The sequence below is a fragment of the Protopterus annectens genome, chromosome 12.part0, assembly GCF_019279795.1.
Source record: "Protopterus annectens isolate FY-2018-M chromosome 12.part0, PAN1.0, whole genome shotgun sequence".
In the NCBI taxonomy this organism is placed as follows: domain Eukaryota; kingdom Metazoa; phylum Chordata; order Ceratodontiformes; family Protopteridae; genus Protopterus; species Protopterus annectens.
The window spans coordinates 606,340,819-606,365,719 of NC_056746.1; the positions used below are offsets into that span (position 1 = coordinate 606,340,819).

At 42.2% G+C, this 24,901-nt stretch overlaps 1 protein-coding gene across 1 annotated transcript in view; it reads right to left on the minus strand.

Moving 5' to 3' along the window:
- LOC122817347 (carboxylesterase notum2-like) overlaps positions 1 to 24,901 on the minus strand; it is a 334,692-nt gene that overhangs the window by 110,696 nt on the left and 199,095 nt on the right. The window contains exon 10 of the mRNA XM_044090554.1: positions 9,204 to 9,351. Within this exon, the coding sequence (XP_043946489.1) occupies positions 9,204 to 9,351 (148 nt within the window). The remainder of the gene's footprint in view (positions 1 to 9,203; positions 9,352 to 24,901) is intronic.

A 24,901-nucleotide genomic window follows, 5' to 3' on the forward strand; every position in this document is an offset into this window, starting at 1 on the left:
TGAGGACCGCCCAAGATTTAGGTAGTTGGGGACTCTGTCCCATAGGTTGATGCACAAATGAAGTTAACTACTTAAGATTAAGAAGTTATGTACTCACCATAACGTTCCATCTGAGTAGGTAAACTTCATTTGTCAGCAACTGACCCCCCCTCCGTCCCCCTGACCTTCGGATGTTCGAGATGTTACCTTCCTTATGGTAAGGGTATGTAGCTAGTTTTGCGGGTGATTTTTGTATGCTTATCTAGCTGTGGGCAAACTCGATCAGAGGTCAGGTAGGGTTGGCAGGGGATTATGGGTAGGGGAGGAGCTTGGAGCTCGGATCTATGCTGTTGGAAACTGTCGGCTCAGATCCGATATGGATCCGAAGACCCCATAGGTTGCTGACAAATGTAGTTTACCTACTCAGATGGAACATTATGGTGAGTACACAACTTCTTATTTCTTACTACCGTAGATACATGCTGTTCAAAAGCCAGGTTACTTTCTACATGGGCCCCCAAATCCCTGACTGCTGTGTCCACTTTTAGGATTGTTTTATGAATGAGATAGTTTCTTTGGGTGGCCAACCTCCCAAAGGGTTCTATTAAGTATTTCTTGGCAATAAGTTTTAAGCTGTGCTTTGGCACTAGTCGTTTGTCATTGTTAGACCTTCCTGTAAAATGTTAGTATTGGGGGGTTAGTATTGTTATGTTGTAATGTAGTATTGTAATGTTAGTATTGATGTTAGTATAGTAGCTGTTCAATGATTGCTCCTAGCTTGCAATCATCTGTAGGCTTGGTAAGCCACAGACTCTTGACATTGGCTTTGACTTCCGAAATATATATACCAAAGAGGAGCGAACCCAGCACAGAAACTGGGGGACTTCACTGATGACCGTCCTCTTTATGGAGGTGGTCTTCCCAAACCTAACTTCCAGGGTCCTGTCTATGAGCCAGCTGTCTGGGCTATTCACCATTCTACTTCTCTTCCATCCACAACCTTCCTTCACTGCTTTACCCACCTACAATTCTTTTCTATATATATGAAAAAAGGTCTCCTTCTCAACAAAAAAATGCCATCCCATCTGTCATAACTTATGGCTACCCTTGTGGTGTTTACTTCTGGTTGCTCTTCTTCTGTTTCCTTTCTAGCCCATTTCCTCCCATTTATATAATGTATATGGGAGGCACTTTGCTGTGCAGCCCCCACAGTGGTCTATGCACCCCTTCTAGTGCAGCATGAGCACAAGATGCAGCTTAGTGGCACTATATTGCACATGTGAGCTCACAGTGACTTGGCTGCTCTGTGTACCTTTTTTGTGAAGATCATTACATCGGTCATTCATCTTTCTGTAGCACTCCTCTAGCTGTGAAGCAGTTTAACATGGCTTTTCCGGTTAGCACTACACTTCTGTTTATTATGCATCCCTTGGCACAGTCTGCTGTCACTATTCAGTGCCTAATACATGTCTGCTTAGCTATTCAGCTCATCACAAAGTGACCTCTCAAAAATTAGCATTGTGCATCCCTTGTCTTAGTCATTAACACAGCAGCAGAATCATATACTTAGCTTAGATTGCTTAGGTTTTCCCTCTGCATTTAAACTGCACAGGCACGTTCTCAAAAATCGGAATAATAGAGCTTCGCCAGTGAATAAGATCTTAGAAAGCTTATGTTTTCTAATCAATTAATTAATAATTTATTAATAATTATGTTTCCTATTGCTTACATAAATGAATGTTTAATATCTTTTGATACTCAGAAAATGTTAGAATTTAAGAAGGGTGACCTATTATATTGGAATCAATTTCTCTCAGCTAATAAAATAATTTCTGTAGACTATTTGATCAGCAGATATAGTTTTCAAATTTGCAGTTGGCTGGACATCCAAATTTGTAAGGATTTTATACATACTAAGCTCATACCTTCATTAGAGGCACACAATGAGTAACTTAAAAATCTTGGATTTTATCTCAGAAATTATTAATAGCTCACCCAAGAACACTTCATATATGTCTGTTATTTATAAAATTCTCAGAAATGATTTTAGCAAAACAGATGATCTGATGTTGTCAATCTTCATCCAATACCTGTGGGTTCGGTTCCAAACCTCAGAACTGAGTCAGCCATTTACTTCAGCTCGCACTCTCCAAAGTCTCAAACTAGGTTCTACCCATGATGCTCCTCAGAGATTACCTCAGATCTCGTTTGCCACTTTGTAGACCAGACGCATTCATTTCCTTCTCTCGAGCCTTGGCCTATTTTGTGAGTATTGTCTCAATTATAGACTTCCTTTCTTTGAAATATCTAATTTTCTCTAATCCTTTTATAAGTCTTTGTATTATCTACCCACTCTTCTCTTACTTATCAAAGCTATATTCCTCTTTCTTCTTTACTTCTACCATTGGTAGACTGTTGAGTACCATCACTGGTTCCCTTTCCTCTTCTTTATTTACCTTTTAAGGTAGTCTTGAATACCATCGTTGGCATTTCTCTTCTTCTTCTTCTTCTTCTTCTTTTTTTTTTGGTTTTTTAAGTTAGCCACATCACACACCTTGTCCATGTCAATGAATTGGCAGTGGTGTTTTTGTGTGGGTGTCAGTGCAGGCGGCCAAACCTCCACAGAAGGCACTCCACTGCGCACACCTAGGGCCAATTTAGGTGTCCAATCCACGGGATGTGAGAGGAAGAAGAACACGGGGAGGGAAACCCACGCGACCACAGGGGGGACAGACACTCCGCAGAGAGGCACCCCAGCCGAGGATCGAACTGGAGAACCTCTTGCTGTGAGGCGGCAATGCTAACCACTGCACCACCGTGGCCACCAATCGTTGGCATTTCTCTACCTATCCAAAAAAAAAAAACTTTCTATTTGTATTCCTCTCACTCTATTCTGTCGTGTGATTGGATGACAGGTTCTATCTGTTATTATTACTGAACAGCAACAACAGGAAAAACCTTCTCCTACTAAATCCTCTAAAGGCACCTCTGGGTTTAAGACGTGTAAAAAATGTGAGGGCAAAATGCCTATCTCAGACAGGCATACTTCATGCATTTACTGTCTTGGCAAGATCCATCTCCAAGAAAACTGTTCCATTTGCTATGGGTTTTCAACCCAAACTTTAACTGAAAGAAAGAATAAGTTAATTTTGAAAGGACTCCTTAAATCTAGATTTGACGAGGCCATTTCTGAGTCCAGGACCAAAGCTAGCACATCCTCCTCATCATCGTCACCTGCTTCTAAGAAAAGCCCTTCCTTGGTTCCAAGGTCCTCAGAACCGTCACGAAAAATGGCTAAATCTACATCGGTACCGAAGAGTTCATCGGCACCAGAGGGTTTATCTGGAACTAATTCTAAACTGGCTTTGGAGCTGACAACTACTTCTTCGGCAGCTACTGATGCATCAGTACCAAAGCAATTAGGACTGCCTCCGCTCCCAAAAATATCCTATTCTGCATCTACAGACCCTTTCAAAGACAAACTCCCAAGTCCCATTGTGGAAGTAAGACCCCTTAAATCTCCTTCCAGTGCATTTCTTCAATCTACTAACAGTCTCTCAAAGGCAGATATTATGAGACTGGTGGTTCAGCTGCTGGCAGTGAGGGGATTGTCCTCGGTTCTCAGCCACACCGGTGTTGGAACCAGTCATCTTGTGACACCCCCATATCCTCCTCCAACAACTCTTGCTGAACCTTTGGAGCCATTGATCTAGACTCTCCCGGCTTTGACTGTCTTGGTTCCAGTAGCATCTTCATCTCTGGTTCTGAGAGCTGCCTTGAGTTCCTCTGAGCTTTCGGGACCAGAGACCTCTTGGGGTTGAGACTCTCTGGTCAGGTCCGAGATGCATGGTACCTTTTTGTCTCCTTCTGAGCCATCTGTGTCTCTCAGTGCCTCAGCCTTTGTCGTGTCAAACCAGGCTTCTGTTCCAGGGGCTGCCTCCTCTGTTTGGGGTGTGACCTTGGTTCTGAAGGAGTCTATTTCGGCTCTGGCTCCCATCCCCTCTACGGGCCAGCCAGCCTTCTGGATTATGGAGAAGGCCTTGTCTATTGGAGACTCACAGTCTTTGCCATCCCTGTCAGGACAGATCTCTGTATCTCCTCAACCTGAGCTAGCATCAGTCTCATCTCCAGGACAGTGGGCACAAAAGTTTCAGGTAACACTTACTTTATTAGTCTCCTCTTTGGATACTTCCCCAGATCATCCCCCCAAGGAAGTCCTTGCAAAAAGAAAGTGGAAGAGGAAGCACTTAGACTCTCCAGAAGAGTCTTTCACTGAAGATACTAATTTTGATGAAGGGGAAGGTTCCCCCAGGTCACCCCCTGATGATGTTTCCTTCAAGGACATCCTAGAAATCCTGAAACAGAGGGGTGACAGGTCCTCCTCCCAACCTTCCTTGGAGGAATCAGTATATCTGGAGGCTTTTTGTGCCCAACCCTCTACTTCTTGGACCTCTCCACCTGCTGATGATCTCATTAAACTGATCGCTCAGCAGGTGTGGAAGATGCCCGATGTCATAGAGCTTCAACGACCTTCACTCTAAGGTCCTTGAATTATATGGCGCACTTTACAAGACTGCAGAGGGAGCTGATCAAGGAGCTCTCGGATACCTTCGAAGGAGCAGTGGCTGAAGGGGTACTGGAAAAATTTACTTCTCACCTTGCAACCCTAGAAGCAATTTCTAACTCATCCATGAGGCTCATTGCCCATGCAACTGAAGGGACAACTAGGGCAGCAGGATCAGGCATAGCCATCAGAAGGCATTGTGTGACTTTGTGGAGCCATTTGAAGTGCCATTTGTCAACGCTCCGTTTTACGGATCTTCCCTTTTTGGTCCCAAGGTAAAGGATACCCTAGCCAGATGTGAAAAGGATGGTAAGACCCCTTCTGCCATTGGCATACATTTCTCCACTCTCAAAGACCGTACTACTGTAGGAACCAGAGGAATGGGAGACTATGGTTTAAAAAATCCAAAGGGCCTTTCCAGGATTCACGAGGCAAAAACTTCTCCCAGGGCAGAGGGGGAAGCAATGGAAGACGCCGCCCTAGAAGCAGAAATGGATTACAAAATCATGGATCCAGAGAGACCTTCTCTGATGCTTCCTACCAGTACCTCTGAATGGGGGCCTGATTGCCCACCTCTGGAGGCAGTCGGGCATGGCTTTTTCTGCACCAATCTGTCTGGCAAATGTTAATGATAGAACTCTCACCAGACCAAAAATGATCTGGATTTTACTCAAGATTCTTTTTAGTGCCCAAGAAAACAGGGGACTAGAGACCCATCTTGGATCTCAGCCAATTCAACAAGGCAGTTCAACAAACCAAATTCCAGATGGTCATGGTTCAGTCAATACTTCCATTCTTGGAAAAAGATGAGTGGATGTGCTGTTGCGACCTCCAAGATGCTTACTACCACATGAAAATGGAAAAGAACTCCAGGAGGTTTTTGTGCTTGTGGCTGGGAGCCAGCCATTTCCAATTCAGAGCCCTGACCTTTGGACTCACCGCAGCCCCCAGAGTGTTCACCAAATGCATGGCAGTGGTAGCAGCTCATCTAAGACTGAAAGGTTTTCGAGTATTTCCATACCTTGACGGCTGGCTCCTCACCACTGCCACAAGGCATCTGTTAGAACGGGCAAAAGATTACACTATACATCTCTGTACATCTCTAGGAATAGCTATAAATTTCGAAAAGTCCACACTTCAACCCGCTGAACAACTGGATTTCATTGGAGTTCACTTAAACACTGTCTCTGGAATTGTATCTCTCCCTCCAGAAAGGCTACAATGTATAAGCTCCCAGGTCGGTCAATTTACTACACAACAACAAGGTCCCAGCAAAATTAGTTCTTCAAACATTAGGCTCCATGGCAGCAGCAATCACTCTAGTTTCCTTGATGAAATACTACATGCAGATATACCAATGGCTACACTCCAACCAGATTCTCTTGAGTCATTCTTTCATTCTTCCCCAGCCCCAAGCTATAGTGACCATGGATGCTTCCCAGACATGGTGGGGGGCATTATCTGGGAAGGACAGTCCAAGACATGTGGTCCCAATTGGAGGCCAACTTGCACATCAATGTACTAGAGATGAGAGCAGTGCTGTTAGCACTGCAAGGATTCCAAGCTGTCCTCCCTCTAGGAACAGTAGAGATTCAGACGGTCAACATGTCAGTAGTCTGGTAGACAAACAAGGGGGAACCAAATTTTACCCATTGTGTCAAGAAACACTCAGAGTTTGGCAATGGGCAATTTCTTCCAACCACTTTCTCACAGTAATGCACATTCTAGGGAACTCCAATGTGATAGCAGACAAACTGAGCAGAATTATTGTCTTGCCTCACAATCTCAATCAAGCAGAGGCTAACAACATTTTTCACCACTGGGGCCAACCTTGCTGCAATCTATTTGCCTCTCTAAACAAGTACAGAAGCTACTTTGCCCTAATCCCCTTAAGGGAAGTCACCCAGAGATGCTGTTCTCCATGATTGGCCTCCCGCTCTGCTCTATGCCTTTTCCTCAATTCTTCTCAATTCACAGTTCCTGAAGAAAGCTAAAAGGATGGAAAATTCAATACTCCTCATTGCACCCTTCTGGCATCAACGAGTTTGGTTTCCCTTCCTGTGGCTTCATTTAATTTGGAAACTGTAGATTTTGGACTCAGCTCCAGATCTGCTGTCTCACCCAGAGGACATGGTGCATCTGAATCTCCAAAACCCCAAGCTCACTGCATGGTTTTTCCAGTTCCCATGATTGCCAGGCATCCTTCTCTTTCTTCATCTGTCTGACAAATTATTGTCGCTCATCACAAATCATCTACAAGGAAATTATACCATAGTAAATGGGAGAATTTTGCTAGATGGGCTCTGGATAATGAGATAGACCCTTATTCCAGTCCTATCCACAAAGTGTTAATTTTCTGGCTTCACTTTAACAGTTGGGTTCCACTGCATCAATAATTAAAGTTCACCTAGAGACAATTTTGAACTTTCATATAGGACTGGATGGTGCCTCTCTAATGTCACACAAACTCTGTAAAGCATTCCCAAAAGGCCTCCTAATGCTAAGACCTCCATTTAAAGAACCTCTTTCCCCCTTGGGATCTAATTGTAGTTCTTCAGGCCCTGACTGTGAACCCCTTTGAACCATCAGCAACTTGTGACTTAAAACATCTTTGTTGGAAAGCCTTATTTTTGGTGGCTATCACTTCTGCCAGAAGGGTCTCAGAAGGGTCTCAGAACTTCAGTCCCTGTCGTGCGAACCCCCATACTTAATTTTTCATAAGGATAGAGTTACACTTCAAACTAATCCATCCTTTCTGCCCAAGGCTGTTTCTGAGACTAATATTAATCAGACTCTACAGTTACCAGTCTTTTTCATAAATTTTTCAAACAAGGGAGAATATGCTCCCATTTACTTGACGTGCACAGACAACTACATTTTTATCTTCACAGGACTAAAGAGTTTAGAAAATCAAACCAACTTTTTGTGGCATTTTCTTCTCTCCATCTAGGTAATCCAGTTTCTAATGTTACCTTGGCTAAATGGCTTAGAAACTGCATCACATTCATTTATCATTCTAAAGGACTCTAGCTCTCAAAAACAGTTTAAGCCCATTCTACAAGAGCAGCAGCTACGTCTGCAGTCTTTCATGCCAGAGCTTCTTTAGGCAACATTTGTGCAGCAGCCACTTGGTCTTCTCGTCATACCTTTATCACTCATTACAAATTGTATCAGGTATGAAGAGGACGAGCATCCTTTGGCTGTATGGTGCTTAGAAATATTCTTCCGTGAGACCTCTCAAGGCTAAAGTAGCTGGGGACTCTGTCCCACTGTCAAGGATTGGGTGAAGATTGACAACATCAGATAAAGAAGTTATGTCTTACCTTGACGTTCCATCTGTGTTATCGAACTTCACCAATCCTTGACATCCCCACCCACCTTCCTCTATCCTGAGGCAATTAGTAGACCGAATTTAGTGCTTGGCCAGTTTCTTTTTAAGGACTCATATTTGGCCTTGGTTAAACTGACTATCATGTAACCATAATCTTTCATATCTGACTGCCACTTATTGGCAAACTCGATCTGAGGTAATCTCTGAGAGGAGCATCATGGGTAGAGCCTGGCTGCAGAGTTTGGAGAGCATGAGCTGAAGTAAATATCTGACTCGGTTCGGAACTGAACCCACTGTCAAGGATTGGTGAAGATTGACAACACAGATGGAACATTATGGTATGACATAACTTTTTTTTTTCTTTTTGGAATTATTCAAGTGAAGTTAATAGACAAGTATTCTCAGAAAAAAGATAAACAATTTTGTTTATAGTCAGTGAAGGAATCCACATCTTCTCTGTTCTGGCATGTAAACACATGGAAATTTTTACATAGATGTTTTTTCACCCCACATAGACTAGCAATAATGTACAAGAAAAATTAAATTAAATGCTGGAGATGTGGACACCCTGATGCTGACTGATTACACATGGTTGTTAATTGCAAAACAATTTCCTCATTTTGGTTAGACTTTAAATATCTTTGTAAAGCTTTATGGAATGACAACTGCATAATAACTGACTCCCTTATCCTTTTCAATGTTCCTGTTCCTGAAGTCATTCCTAGAAACCAAACAGTTTTACTATGGCTATGATATCCTCTCTATAGCAAGGAAAATTGTTACTAAAAATTGGAAATCCCAATCTACTCCTATCTTTAAAGATGAGTTTATTCATCTTGTGAAATACATTTGTAAGAATGAGATTGATACTATAAAAGCAAGGACTAACAACACAACTCATCCTTTAATTGATTGGATAAAATTGTCTAATCTGTCACAGAAATATTAAGTGTTCACCTATGTATATTGCTTTTTTAGTTGTTATGGACATTGTGTATAGTTTATTGTTTTTTTCTTGTTACGATACTGTTAAGTTATTGTGTTATAAAATGAATAAAAAACATTTTGGAAAAAATCTGAATAAAAAATCAGAATAATAAATATTGAGTGCTAATGGCATGCGATCATAGTAAAACAACACTGATAATACATTCTTAAATCAACAAGAGATTTATAAAAATTTATATGATAAAACAGCATATTACATAGCATGCAGAAATATGAACCAATGCTCTTCATTTCTTCTTATTATAGTAAATAGATAAAAAAGCATATACAATATTTAAATTAAATCCGGCAATTACAAATCAATGAAAAATGTATACTAACAGAACATCTCGGAGGGAGTTTTTCAGTTCTCGACCCAGATTCTGAATATAATTCCACTGTTTTTCAGTTAATGACTGGTTTTCCAGCTGAATATTTTCTACTCTCAGTTGTTCCTCATCATAGAGCCACTGAACTACAAAAATGGGAGCTATGAAAAAACAGAACAGTGACTGTAAGTATTCATTTCTCTAAAAGCTGCAGTACATTGTAATTGAACAAAAATTAATCCCGTCATTTTTAACATTAGAGATCTTTGGGAATTTTCTATGTTATTTAACATCATACAGTTCAATTTCTGCTAAAGATTACCTGTTTCATTTTCATGGATTGTTTAGTTTATTTTAGGTGTATTTTTTTTTGTATCTAGAAAATGTCCATTATGTTTTTTGGTTTCATGGAAAACATTGGCTCTAGGTGATCCACTGAAATGCTTATGCCATACAGTGAGCAAATGGGGACTGTGGTAATTATATCCATATCTAATGGATATAGTACAGTTCAATATTTTGTCTGTATTTAGTGGGTGGGGGTTAGGACCACAGTTTACATAATCATTTGTTATGGACAAGGACACTTTTTTTCAATACCACATACTTTGGTATTGTTAATATAAAATTTCTTGTCAGGATACAAAGCAATATTTTGGCATGGGGCTCTAAAATTTCAGGTAGGTATGAATCTTTTGGTGCTCCAGGAAGAAAGGTGTCTTCTCCAGTTGCTACTACAATTATTCGTGTAAATTTACCAAAAACGCAGTTTATTAAGAAAAAAAAAAGTGATCTTAGATGCATGTCATTTGTTATACATGACACATATATTTAACAAGTTGAAACATTTACAAGATGAGTTCTTAACAACTGAAATCAGTCTTAGTGAACCAAGTAGTCATGGGAATGTTTGAAGAAAAAGGAGTGGTGAAAAGCCTGCATGTACTTCCCAGTTGCATGGCTTTGTAGTATTACCTGAAGAGGTTTGAATATGAAAATAGAGATGTGGAGATGATTTGTTAGCAAGCAGAAGCCAATTCGATGTTATAGAAAGCAGACACGTGATGTGAGAGGAATTCCTGATTTAAATAGAAAGTTAACAATACAAGACACAGGAAGAATCTATACATGATAGGGGTCCCAGAAAGAGAGAGAGAGAATGGGTTGAACTAAGCTGAGTATATCTCTTTAAAGAGAAAATAATAAATGTGAAGTTGTTCAATCTCACCGTTCATTATTTCACATGGGTTCGGAGCTGATCCCTCGGCTCCGAGTTGGCCGCTTTTATAAGCTCGAGGTTTTAGAGTAGCTTGAGGCCAAGTCCCTATCTCATGATGCTCTCTGCCTCACCTCAGATCTAGTTTGCTGCTGCAATAGATTGGAGGTCGAGAGTGGAGCTCGAGCCAGTATTACCTTTTTCAAATTACTGTTAGACAGTTAACTTAGATTTTTCTTACAAATATGTGTGTTTCTTGGCTAGTTAGTCTTAGGTTTTTGTTTAGACATTGTCTTTTTTCTCTTTTTGATCATTTTTTTTTTTTTGTCTTTATAGAGCGGCTGCTCTTAGGCCCTTCTTTGGCCGTATTTCAGTTTCTTCCCTATCCTGTTTTAAAAGTTTAGAAGTTTAGAAGTTTCAAATTTTTGCAGTTTAAGAGTTAGCTTAATAGTTGTAGCTGTTAGCTTTTTGCAGCTTTAATGTTTTCTTAGTGTGTGTGTGTGTGTTCAATAGTTATTCAACTGTTTAGATTGTTTTTTATTTGTCTAGAGTGGTGTTGTGTCTAGACAGTTTATATATATATATATATACATAGATAACTTAGGCATTGAATTATGAACAAAAGTCTGGATTCAAGAAATGCCCTAAGTGTGGGCAGAAAATGTCAATTACAGATCTGCATGTCAGTTGTGTGTACTGTTTGGGAGCAGTCCATCTCCAGGAGGACTGCTCCATTTGTCATTCTTTTAGCAGCAAGGTCTTGCTGGAACGCAGGAGGAAACTGGTAGACAGGGGTTTGCTAAAACCAGATTTCCAAGAATCGCTGGACAAGGCCGACCAGACTTCAAAATCTTCAAAGGGATCAAAATTGTCGAAAGCTTCTTCGGAGCCAAAGTCTTCAGCAATGAGACTTGCTGAGAAGGTGCGGTCACCGGTTCTGCAGTCCTCGGAACCAAGCACTGAGCTTGTTTTTTGGAGCCGGTCCCCGAAACTTTGACATCACCTATTTTACAGTCGGTGGCTTTGTCGATCCCTGCGACTAATTCTTCAAGGAGCCTCTCCGATGTGGATGTGGATGTGGACTGAGTGGTGCAGAGGCTCCTTGAGAATCCAGCTCAAGCCAAATTGTTATCGGCTTTGGCCCAATCGGTTTCGGAGCCGAAGACTGTTTTACCTACTGTATCTACTCCTCCGAACTGAGCTGGGCCTTCAGAACTGGGGGAGGTGGAACTGATGATTGTGGAACCTTCAGAGTCGAGGCCTGTTCCAGTGCCATCGGCTCTGTCAACTCAGACTACTTCTGTGCCGTTCGAGGAGTCTGGGAGCTGACACTCTCTGGCCGACTCTGGGGGGGGGGGGATTTGAACCGTTGGGTCAGTTCCGACCCTTCTGCTCAGAGCTTCGGCACGGATGAACTCAGCTTCTTCCTCTGGGTTGGAGCCCACTGTGGGGATTACGTATTCGTACGGTCCCACATGTCAATAATATGGATGAGGAGCTGACCAAAAATTGGTCCAAAATACAACAGGAAGCCACTATGGCTTTTGTTATTGAATTGTTAAATTTTCACAATAGGGCTATTGATAGGGGTCTTACAGGCATTACTGCTCTAGCGGATAAACTTAAGGTTTTCGAAAAGGAACCTTCCTTTGAAGCTAAACTGAATAAGGTAGCAGTTGACCTTAAAAAATATGATGCTGAATTGAAATCTAGGAAAATGAAGAAATTCCATGGGGACCAGGAAGATTACCTACGTGGAAATCCATTTTTGTATCAGACCAAGCATGTGAGGTTTAATAACCCTCCAGCTTCTACCTTGAAGCGTAAAGACCTAGGTCCATTTTCGTAAAAATTATAATGGGACCACTTCATCTTGTGACGATCGTCGTCTGGTACAGATAACGAATCCCTGGCAGCATCGGGGTCACCCTCTCCCAAAAGAACACCAGGGTTGTCCCTTTAGAAGTAAGCGAGCGGGGGCGTAAACATCGGAAGGGTTCAAAATATTCAAGGCCTATTAGCAATGGCTCTGAAAAATTGAATGATGTAGATTCCAATAATGTGCTAAACTTGTCTGATGTTGTTTTATCCCCTACACATATCTCCATTCTGAATAAAGGTCTCAGTTTCATACCTGGGTTTATGATTTCTGAAGATGCACTTGCTCAAGATGTAGTTAATTTCTGTAGATTGCTTAACCTAAGATTACATTTTGGTGATTCTGGTTATAATATAGACCATGGTAAATTTACTTACCATAAATCCAGTTTTGTACCACCTAGGCATGACACAGTCCACCTATTTTTAAATAGTGTGCTCAAGGATCTATACTATTTTAGTTCTGATGCTGTTGTCAAATATAACAATGTATCCTCTATGGAGAGACAGGCTATATGTGACCTACAGAATAACAAGGATATTGTTATTACTACAGCTGATAAGGGTGGGGCTGTGGTTGTGCAAAACTGGACGGATTATGATAGGGAGGCTCGGAGACAGCTTTTTGATACTAGATACTATTCTCTTATGTCTGTCGATCCGACTTCAAGATTTGTTAAATGTATAAAGTGTTTTCTTGTTGATGCCAAGGATCGTGGTATCATTAACAATGAAGTCTTTCAACATTTGTCTATAGTGGATTCCCATGCACAATATATTTACTTTTTACCTAAAATCCATAAGAATGTTGATAATCCTCCGGGCAGACCCATAGTATCTGGCAGGGGCTATGTTACAGAGCCTCTGTCTATGTTTTTGACTAAACATTTGAAACCATTATTACCATTTATCAGATCTAGGTTAAAGGATACTACTAACTTTCTACAAATAATATCTGATACACAACTTGAACCTGATTGGTTCTTATGTACACTAGATGTGAGTGCACTCTACACGAATATACCACACCAGGCAGGATTGAAAGCCTTGGCACATTGGCTAGATGTTGCTAAACTGTATTCTCCACTGTTCAATTCTTTTTTGATTGATATGGCCAGATATGTCCTAACATGTAATGTATTTAATTACAAAAATCTGTGTTTCTGGCAAATCAAAGGTACAGCCATGGGGGCATCCTTTGCCCCCATATCATGACCTTTTCATGGCTTATGTTGAGTCTAATATTATTTATGATGTTTCCAAAAACACCTTTCTACATGATATGGACATATGGAGGCGATACCTAGATGATGTGTGGTTGGTTTGGAGGGGAAATGAATCTGGACTGGTTGATTTTGTTTCATATCTTAATACAAATCAGTGGGGACTGACTTTCACTGAACATCATGATAAAAATAACATCACCTTTTTGGATGTTCTTATACATAAGTTGCCAGATGGCACTTTGGACAGTGAAATGTTTAGAAAGTTCCCACAATATAATTCAGTCCTACATGCTTCCAGTTACCATCCACCACACATCACTAGGAATATTCCTAAATCACAGTTTATAAGGGCCAAACGTATCTGTTCCAAGACACATACATTTTGTTTGAATGAGAGAGACCTAACGGACAGATTTATACAACGAGGATACCAGGTTGGGAATATTACAATGGCCAAAAATCAGGTACATAACATGGATAGGTCAGAATTACTTCAATATAGAGACAAAACTGCTGTTACACCCACTACATTAAGATTTGTTACCACCTATGCTCGTAACACTAATTGCCTTTTGGATAGTGTTCATAGGAATTGGAACATTCTTCAATCTGATAACAATATTGCTAATTTTATTCCAAACAGATGTATTTTCTCATATAGGAATGGGAAAAATTTGAAGTCCTATTTCAATCATTATAAGCACTGTGACACTAAATTCCCCACACACAAACAGACCACATTGTCAGGTAAAGCCTTATATGGATGTTTTCCATGTGGTCATTGCTCGAACTGTAGATATGTGACTACAGCCAAGGCTTTTTCTAGTAGAAATTGCTCCAGGGTTTATGGTGTAGGCTTTTTTGCCAATTGTAGCAATGATTGGGTTGTCTACCTCGCTACTTGCCAATGTGGAGCTTTCTACATAGGACAGACTTCTCGTCCATTAAGATCACGGATTTCAGAACATATAAGTAATATTAAACATAAAAAAATCACAAATGCTTTATATAAACATCATTTATTGCATCCCACTGCACAGTTTAATTTCATGGTGATTGATGTTATTCATGGTAATCGCCTCAATAAAACTGAATGGCATAATATTCTAAATAATAAAGAAAGAAAGTGGATCATCAAGTTAGGGGGTTTATTCCCACCAGGACTTAATGAATATTTATGAGTATTCTACCAATGGGAAATGGCTGTATATTATTTAAACAGCATACTACTTGTTTGGTGCTTTTTACACTGAGGAAGGTTGTGTTTATCCAGCCGAAACCGGTCTGTTTGCTGTATGTATTTATGAATACAAAGCTATTTTGAAGTCAATTGTGCTGGCTCTTTGTTTTTTGTACTGTTTGGGAGCAGTCCATCTCCAGGAGGACTGCTCCATTTGTCATTCTTTTAGCAGCAAGGTCTTGCTGGAACGCAGGAGGAAACTGGTAGACAGGGGTTTGCTAAAACCAGATTTCCAAGAATCGCTGGACAAGGCCGACCAGACTTCAAAATCTTCAAAGGGATCAAAATTGTCGAAAGCTTCTTCGGAGCCAAAGTCTTCGGCAATGAGACTTGCTGAGAAGGTGCGGTCACCGGTACTGCAGTCCTCGGAACCAAGCACTGAGCTTGTTTTTTGGAGCCGGTCCCCGAAACTTTGACATCACCTATTTTACAGTTGGTGGCTTTGTCGATCCCTTCGACTCATTCTTCGAGGAGCCTCTCCGATGTGGATGTGGATGTGGACCGAGTGGTGCAGAGGCTCCTTGAGAATCCAGCTCAAGCCAAATTATCGGCTTTGGCCCAATCGGTTTCAGAGCCGAAGACTGTTTTACCTACTGTATCTACTCCTCCGAGCTGAGCCGGGCCTTCGGAGCTGGGGGAGGTGGAACTGATGATTGTGGAACCTTCGGAGTCGAGGCCTGTTCCAGTGCCATCGGCTCCGTCAACTCAGACTACTTCTGTGCCGTTCGAGGAGTCTGGGAGCTGACACTCTCTGGCCGACTCTGGGGGGGGGGATTCGAACCGTTGGGTCAGTTCCGACCCTTCTGTTCAGAGCTTCGGCATGGATGAACTCAGCTTCTTCCTCTGGGTTGGAGCCCACTGTGTCGGCACCGAGGAGGATGCCATCTTCTTTGGAACCGGCTACTTCCTCACGTCGTACCAGTGGTGCCTTTGATGCCATGAAGAGAATTATGTCTTCCAAGACTCCCACATCATCAGGGCCTTCCTCCTCATCCCCAAAAGTGCCGTTTTCTACCTCTACAGCACAGGTCCCTGTAAAGCATCAAGATCCAAAGACTCAGGTAGCCCCATTGGGTGACCCATGTTCTACTGAGACCTCACCAGAAGTTCCCACTAATGAGGTTCCCAGGAAGAAGCTTTGCAAGAGGAGGCATTTAGACTCCCCACAGGAGTCTGTCACATCAGACACTGACTTAGAGGAGTCAGAAGGGCCCCCACAGTCCCCCTCGGAGGATATCTCCTTTGCTGATATAAAAGCAGTGGTGGATGCTATAAAACAAGACAAATAACCAAGAAAAAGCACCCAAACGAAGCCACAGCTAATGTATATCCAGGTCTTAATGATTTTATTTCTATTGTATTGGCTTTAAAAGAAAAAGCAGCTAAGATTTAAATTACACATTTATATTGTAATTTTTTCATTGTCTGACTTTATTTATTGTGTGATTTTTTAATTTCATTTTTAGCATGAACATGTATTATTCAGTAAGGTTGTGCTTCATATATTTATACAGTTTTATTTTTATAACATTTTCACGTTTTTATATAACATTTTATCAGTTGTGGTCATCTAAGGGGTTAATTATTTATTTAAATTGATTGTATGGTATTGGTTGAATACTTGTCTATTCTGATTTATTTGAGGGGTATTTAATTTCGTTATTTGAGAATGTCATTGTTCTGATGAAGTCAAAATTCTTTTGATGAAAGCGCTTAAGGGTTTGGATGTACTATCGAATAAAGCATTTCAGAGGGACTAGTGACCTTTGGCTTCATTTGGGTGCTTTTTCTTGGTCCTTTGCTGATATCCTTGAAGTCCTGAAACAGAGGGGTGACTGGTAGTCCATTAGCCTTACTGATGATGAGTCGGTGCTTTTGAAGGCTTTTGGGTCTCAACCCTCCACCTCCTGGGTGACCCCACCCTTCGATGAACTAATGGAGTTGGTTGCTCGAAGGGCATGGGAGTCTCCTGATACTGTGGAAACTGTCCCTTGGAGGCCCAACAAGTTTATTACATCACCACAAGACAAAATGTTCCTTACCAAGGGAGTGCCGGTTGATGCCATGGTGGTGGCGGTGGCCACCAAGGAAAGAGATGTCTGAAACCTCTTCTACTGTTCATCCTCCTAATAGAGATTCCAGGATTATGGACAGGTATGGGAAATGCATTTTTAGTTCAGTGACTTTTGCTATGTGATCGCTCAACTATTTGACACATTGTACCCGTCTTCAAAGAGATCTCCTTAAAGAGCTTGGAGATACTCTACAGGGTATTACAGCTGAAGGCGTTCCTGATAAGGTGACATCCCAGCTCAATACCCTTAATTCCATAGTTAACTCGTCCATGTGGCTCATTTCCTATGCAGCCAATGGTTCAAGTCGGGCAGCGAGTTCAGCAATATCTCTTTGGAGACATTCCTGGATGTGCTTATGCTCCTTTGCGGAAGCCTTCAAGTCTTCCTTCATTAATACCCCATTTGATGGCTCATCCCTTTTCAGGCCTAAAGTCAAGGAGACCCTCACTAGGTGTGAACAAGATGGAAAGACTATCTTCCATAGGAGTCCGTTTTTCCATCCCTACTAGACCTTACCCTAAAGGGCAAAAGGGAGGAAAAATGTGGTTCCGGAAGTCCCAAGGAGCTTTTCAGAACACACGTAGTGAACTCCCCCTCCAGGGTCAGAGGAGGGGGTAATAATAGAAGACGCCACCCAAGCGGCAGAGGGGGTCCGCAAAACCAGGGTGACAGTGATCAGTTCTTTGGCAAACCCTACCAGCGCTCCTGAAAGGAGACCCGACTGTCCTACTCTGGAGGCAGTCGGGGGTCACTTGTCTTTGTATCCAGAAGCCTGGCTAGAAATTACAAAAGATTCTTGGGTACAAAGAATTGTTACCAGATGTTATGTCATTCCGATCTCAGAACCCCCCTCCCCCCGTATGAAGGTAAATCCCAGATGTTCCACCCAGTCTCAGGGATCAAGCAGCCATAGAAATTCAAAGACTGCAGGAAAAGACAGTCATCCAGCCAGTCCCAGCAGACCAAATAGGATCTGGAACCTACTCCAGATTCTTTTTAGTTCCAAAGAAAACAGGGGACTGGAGGCCCATCTTGGACCTCAGCAGACTCAACACCTTTGTAAAGAAGAAGAAGTTCCGGATGGTCATGCTTCAATCGATTCTTCCGTTTCTAGGAATGGGCGATTGGATGTGCTCTATAGATCTCAAGGATGTGTACTATCATATCAAAATGGCCAGACCATCCAGAGATCACTTGCGTTTCTGGCTGGGAGCCAGTCACAATCAGTTCTGAGCACTGCCCTTTGGTCTCACAACAGCCCCCAGAGTGTTTACCAAATGCATGGCAGTGGTTACGGCTCACCTGAGGCATCTAGGATTCTGAGTGTTTCCATATCTGGACGACTGGCTCCTCACCGCCACCTCCAGGCATCAACTACTTCATTCCAGGGATCACACTCTCAATCTGTGCTCTCATTTAGGAAAAACTATAAATGTTGACAAGTCTGCATTGTCACCATTGCAGCGCATCTCCTTTATTGGAGCAGACTTAGACACTACCACCGCCATGGTAAAATTGCCACTGGACAGAATAGTCACTCTTTGACAACAGGTATCAGACATTCTGATGAGCAAAAAAGTACCATCCTCTCAAATGTTGAAACTACTAGGTACTATGGCAGCAATGCTCATAACAGTTCCTCTGGGGTGTATGCACATGAGAATATTTCAATGGTTACTCTTCACCCAGTAGTCTTACCAACAACTTCCGATGTCATTCTTGATAATGATTACAGATTCATGAAGAAAGGATCTTCAATGGTGGTTGACCAGTCTTCATGTAACAGTAGGTCGCCCATTTGTTCTTCCCCTGCTATCAGCCACGGTGACCACGGACACTTCTATGATAGGGTGTGGGGGCTTTTTCAGGGAAGAACAGCCCAAGGCACCTGGTCAGAAATAGAGTCACAATTGCACATCAGTGTTCTGGAGATGAGAGTGGTACTTTTGGCATTGCAGTATTTCCAAGAATCTGTTCCTCTGTGAACGATTGCGATTCAGACCGACAACATGTCAGTGGTCTGGTATATCAACAAGCAAGGGGGAACCAAGTCTTACCCCTTATGTCAAGAGACCCTGACAGTCTGGCAGTGGGCTGTATCCACCATGCGCTTTCTGAAAGCGATGCACATCCTGGGGAAATCCAGTGTGATCGCAGACAAACTGAGCAGAGCCATTCTGAAGCCGCACGAGTGGTCCCTCAAAGACGAAGTTGCAGAGATGATTTTCCACAGATGGGGCCAGCCTTGCTGTGACCTGTTTGCATCCCGTATGAATGCCAAATGCAGAAGCTACATTGCCCTGAATTCCCCACCAGGGGAGAACCCAAGGGATTCTCTCGTACACACTTGGCCCCTAGGACTCCTATATGCTTTTCCAGCAATTCCCCTGATTACGAAATTCTTACAGAAAGCCAAAGCCCTGGGGAGGTCTGTAATTCTAATAGCCCCGTATTGCCCTCGACAGATTTGTTTCCCCTTCCTTCGACTCTACCAACTAAAGGAACCTTAGATTCTGGACCCAGTTCCAGATCTGCTGACACATTCATCAGGGGCTCTTCATCCTTCTATTCATTCCCTGAGATTGACATCTTGGCTGTTCCAATTTCCAACATAGCCAGGTCACACAATTTTTCCTTGGAGGTACACCATGTCCTTGTATCTTCTCATAAAGCTTCCACCAGAACATTGTAGGCCAGCAAATGGAAGTAATTTGCTTTCTGGGCTTCGCAAAATAATATTGACCCGTACGTTGCCCCATTTGCTAGCATTTTAGAGTTCCTGACTAAGCTTTTTAATGAAGGTGTTGCAACTGCCACCATACGAGTTCAATTGGCTGCAATTTCAAATTTTCACCTCAGATTGGAAGGTTCTAATCTAATGTCTCACAGATTATGTAGAGCCTTCTTAAAAGATGCCATACATCTTAGACCACCAGTTAAACAACCTTTTACTCCCTGGAATCTGAATTTTGTTTTATCAAGGATTATTCTTCCTCCATTTGAGCCTGCATCATCCTGCCAACTAAAATTTCTGTCTTGGAAAGCCATCTTCTTGGTAGCCATTACATCAGCACATACAGTGTCCAAACTTCAGGCCCTATCTATCAAACCCCCATATTTGATTTTTCACCCCAACAAAGTGTCGCTGAGGACTAACCCTTCCTTCCTTCCAAAGGTATGTTCGGTGGCTAATCTGAACCAAACTATTGAACTCCCAACTTTCTTCAGTAACCATTCCAACAAGTTGGAGTATATGTTGCATAAACTTGATGTCCACAGACAACTAAGATTCTATTTGGATAGAACGAAAGAATTTAGAAAATCAGAACAACTTTTTGTTTCTCATGTTGACACCAAGAAAGTGCTACCAGTATCAAAAGTTACTCTTTCCAAATGGTTGACTGATTGCATAAAATTCACATATTCCTCCGTGAATCAACCATTAGAACATAGCGTGAAAGCGCATTCCACTAGGGCTGTTTCTATTTCTTCAGCTTATATGGCTAGGCTGCCTTTGGACATGATATGTGCAGCTGCCACTTGGTCTAAGCCTCATACCTTCATTACACATTACAAAGTAGATAGGGCCTCCAGGGACAGGGCTTCCTTTGGTTCCACTGTCCTCAGGAATATACTCCTGTGAGCAACCCAAGATGAATAATGCTTGGGACGCTACCCATGTGTAAGAATGAACAGCGAAATTGAACAACTTCACATAAAGAAGTTATGTATTTACCATAACATTCCATGTGAGTTGTTCATCTCGCCTTCATTCTTACATTCTCATCTGCCTTCCCCCTCCAGGCTTCTCGAAGAATGAGTAAGAGTTTTTGCGGTCTGGTGGGCCTTGTTCTAGGATTTCTTACTCTGGCTGGAGTAATGTTTATGTGTTTATTATGCTATACATGTTGGGATCAGCAAACTAGATCTGATGTGAGGCAGAGAGCATCATGGGATATGGACTAGGCCTCGAGCTACTCTAAAACCTCGAGCTTGTGAATGCGGCTGACTCGAAGCCGAGGGATCGGCTCCAAACCCATGTGTAAGAATGAAGGTGAGATGAACAACTCACATGGAACGTTATGGTAAGTACATAACTTCTTTATTCCAGCAGCGGTATCAGGCATGGTTAATACACAAACTGGTACCAGTATGGTTCGGTCTGAGATGTGGTTTCTTAAAGGACAGATTTTGTCTGAGTCTTGGAAACCTGGTAGGTTGTGTAGAGTAGATGGAATAAATGTTTTATTCAACTATTATTTTTCAGAGCAAACTAATAAGTAGCAAGCATTTTTTCAATGCTGTTAGGGAATGATGTGTCAAGCATGTAAAATTTAAACTGATGTATCTTACTGTTCTTAAAATATTTTTTTTCCAGATTGTCTGAGACTGTTTCTTGACTTGTGGGTAGTATTGGATAGAGTTCACAAGCTTGAAACGTAGGAATGCTTAACAAAAGTTTCTAAGCACCTTTTTGACATCATGAAGGAATTTAACAAGCCTGTTTTTTCCAATTTTGGAGTGTAATTGTGGCATTCCCTGCACTACAATAATACTTAATGGCTTCATCACTTAGGACATTTTGTGTATATGTGAACAGTGTTGCATTTATAACTTTGTGTAGTCATTACATATGAATAATTGAGAGGATTATTCCATTTATTTACTGGGAAAGTCTGACTGGGACAGAGCCCATTTTCATCAGAGGCCCAGAAAGAAAGGCTCCAGACACGTTTCAAACATGGGGGAAACCAAAGCACCAGGAGGAAACCCACACAAACACAGGGAGGATATGCAAACTCCACACAGAAGGTACCCAATCAAGAATCGAATGGGAGAACCTCTTGCTGTGAGGCAACAATGCTAACAGTTGTACCACTTCACCACACATTGATTGTTTATGCAGTCTGTTTTTTAAATGAGCTGTGGTATTGTAGTTTAAATAGTCAAAAAAGAGAAAAAATCCACTGTAAGCCACATAGCACCAAACTGAAGTCAAATACTTTATGCAACCTTGTAGTTTCGCTTAAAGCTTCCTCAGGCACATAAACATTTTATGTGCTTGAGGAAGCTTTTAAGTGAAACTACAAAATTGCATATTAAAGTATTTGACTTCAGTTTGATGCTACGTTGTTTACAGTGGATTTTTCTCTTTTTTTGGCTGTTTGCACTTGTTTTTACTGTGATTTACCAGTGGATTCTTCTTCTTATTGCTTACAAGTAGTTTAAATAGTAGCAGTGTTACTTACACTGGTCAAGAATGCATACAGAATAATGGACTAAAACTATGAAGCATAATTAATAATTTTCATAATTTCTCAAACTATCCATATCACTTTATAGTCTCTTCACTGTCAGCATATGTAAGGCTGAGTCAGTGTAAGAGCCATTGTTAATGGATGATGCATGATTATTGTGAAATATGATAAGTGAATGGTAAAACAATTATTATACAAGGTTTACAATTAGATTTGCGAATGGCAGTCAATCGAGAGTGACAATATTGACTTGCAGTTTTCCAAGAGGCAGTTTTGCAAACCTAAATGCATCGACTACACTACATCTCATGGGTACTGTAGTTTGAATACTTGAGTTTGGAATTTTGAGTGGGGATCACGGTTCAGTGAGGAACAGGGAATTAACCCATTTCCTCACTGTAGTGCGAGCTCAGAGTTGGTATATATAATTTGCAGGGGTGTGTGGCTGGTGCAGTGGGGCTTGCCCCCTGCAAAATAGTAAAAATTAGGTACTTTGACTCTAGAGTGTCACAATACATTATGGTGCATAGCTTGGGTGACTGATGTCACCTCCTACTATGTCGAATACATCGAACTACGGTAGTCGATGTATTCAGTTTCCAGTTTCCTGCTTGTTCACTGTTGCAATTTTCAAGATATTAGTTTGATGTTAAGGCCGATTGTTGGATGCAGTTTCAAGGTTTCAGTAGTAAACCTTATACAATCACTTCTCATTAGTATTAAAAAAAGCAGTGAGCCAATGAAAATCAAGCATATACCAACAGAAAAAAAAAAAAGACCATTTGCTGAAGTAGCATTGAGTGGCCAGGGTTTTCTATTTATATATGCTATGGAGGGCAGACCAAATACAAGAAAAAATAGGTACATTCTGCAAATTAAAGAATCAGAAATGTACCTGATTTTCTTTTTCTTTCTGTGCTGTCCCTTCTTAAATCTCAACGGACTGTTGTACCTCTGAATTGTCTGTATTTTCAGGGAATTCCAGATTTTTGCCTCATACTTTTCTTCTGTTCTTCTTCAAAAAATATAGATCTGAAGTAGTTTACTTAATTTGGTCTTCAACCTGTGGGTTATGGATCCGAATTGGATCCGAGCCGGCAACTTTTGCTAGCATCAGCTCCGAGCTCCAAACTCCTCCCCTTACCCATAATACACCTCCACTGCCTTCCATCCCCAGATCTCGTTTGCCATGATTTGCTTCTCAGCATGTCTTCTGAGCTCCAACTAGCAGTGGGTTTTTAAAAACTTCTGTGAGTAGTTACATTTTCTAAATTTCTTCAGATTAGTGTTAATATAGATCCCCTTCTCCTCCCCCTCATTTGGTGCATCGAGTGTAATGATTTTTAGGTAGTCAGAGTACTTTTTCAGTGGTGTAGTTAATAGCTTCCCCTCCCCCTCAGTGTTCTCTGTAGTGAGTGTGGTGTGTGTGTGTGTGTGTGTGTGTGTGTGTGTGTGTGTGTGTGTGTGTGTGTGTGTGTGTGTGTGTGTGTGTATGTATTTATTGGTTAGAAAGATTTTGCCTGTTTTTTTCTAAGGCTATCTTTCTGTTATTATTTAGGATGGCCGAAAAGTTTGTGTTCAAGCGCTGCACAGAGTGTGGCCATAAGCTATCCCTGGCTGATGGCCACACTCTGTGTGTTTTATACTTGGGTGTGGCCCACCTGAGTGTGGAGTGTAGTATTTGTGCAGGCTTCAACCCCCACACCCTAAAGGATAGGAAGGTCAAGTTGGCCCTCAAAGGTCTTCTTCCTCCTTCCGACTCTCTTTCCTCGTCTTCGGTCACAGCGGCTGCTGTGGCCGCCTCTCCCTCCTCTCTTCCTCTGGCTTCTCCTCCCTCCCAGGCTGGGACTCAACCAACTGTACCAAAGCCTGTGGTAGCAGAGCAGAAGAGAAGTAGAGAGAGGGAGAGTCAAAGACAAGGGAAAAGAGGAAGATGTCCCCGGACCTCGCTTTTCCCAGTAAAACTCCATGGACCCGTAACTCCTCTTGGCTCCGATCTCTGAGGTTCTCCCCGGAGCCGGAGGAGACACATCCTGCCTCTAGGGCCTCGGTGCCCTGACCCGCCAGGTTGGAGTTCGTGGCCTCATCATGGTCAATCCTTGTTGGATATGGATCTGGATAAGATAATGAGGTGCTTTATCCATACACAGATCCAGATGGGGGTCTTGCCAGCCCCCCTCCCTCTGGAGGGGGAGCTTGCTTCCTTTCTTTCAATCCATTTCTCCTTCTCTGATCCGACCTTCGGCTTTGGAGTACTCGTATCTGAGGTTGGCTTTGGTCAGGGGGTCGGCGTCGATGGTACCTGCTTCCTCAATGCCGACAGCTGCCTGGAGCATTTTGGATCCAACCAGCTTGGATTCGAGCCACTCTTGGAGCCAGAGCTTGGGTGTCAGATCTGAAGGAGTGGAACCTTTTTCATCAACTATGACTTTGTCGGGCCAGGTTCCCTCCTTCAGAGCTCTGTCCACCTTGGGCCCGGCTCTGATTCTTGCATCAGACTTGTGGAGACCAGCCTCCTTATTGGTTTCTCAGGAGATCCGCTTTCCTTCAGCATTTGATGTGGTAGAAAGGGTTCTCTCTGTCGGATCGAGAACCCTGACCACCCCTTGGACTCCTCCCAGATCCCCTTGGCTCTGTCTACAATCCCCATTGTTTTACCAGAGGGACAACCTGTGCTCGAAGAATGCCAGATGGATCCCCCCAAGGAACAAATGGCTTGCGAGCGCCCACCAGAGATGTGCCTCGCAAGCATACGTGCAAGAGGAGGCACTTGGACTCCCCCGAGTCCCTCACCGAGGACACAGATTTAGATGATGGA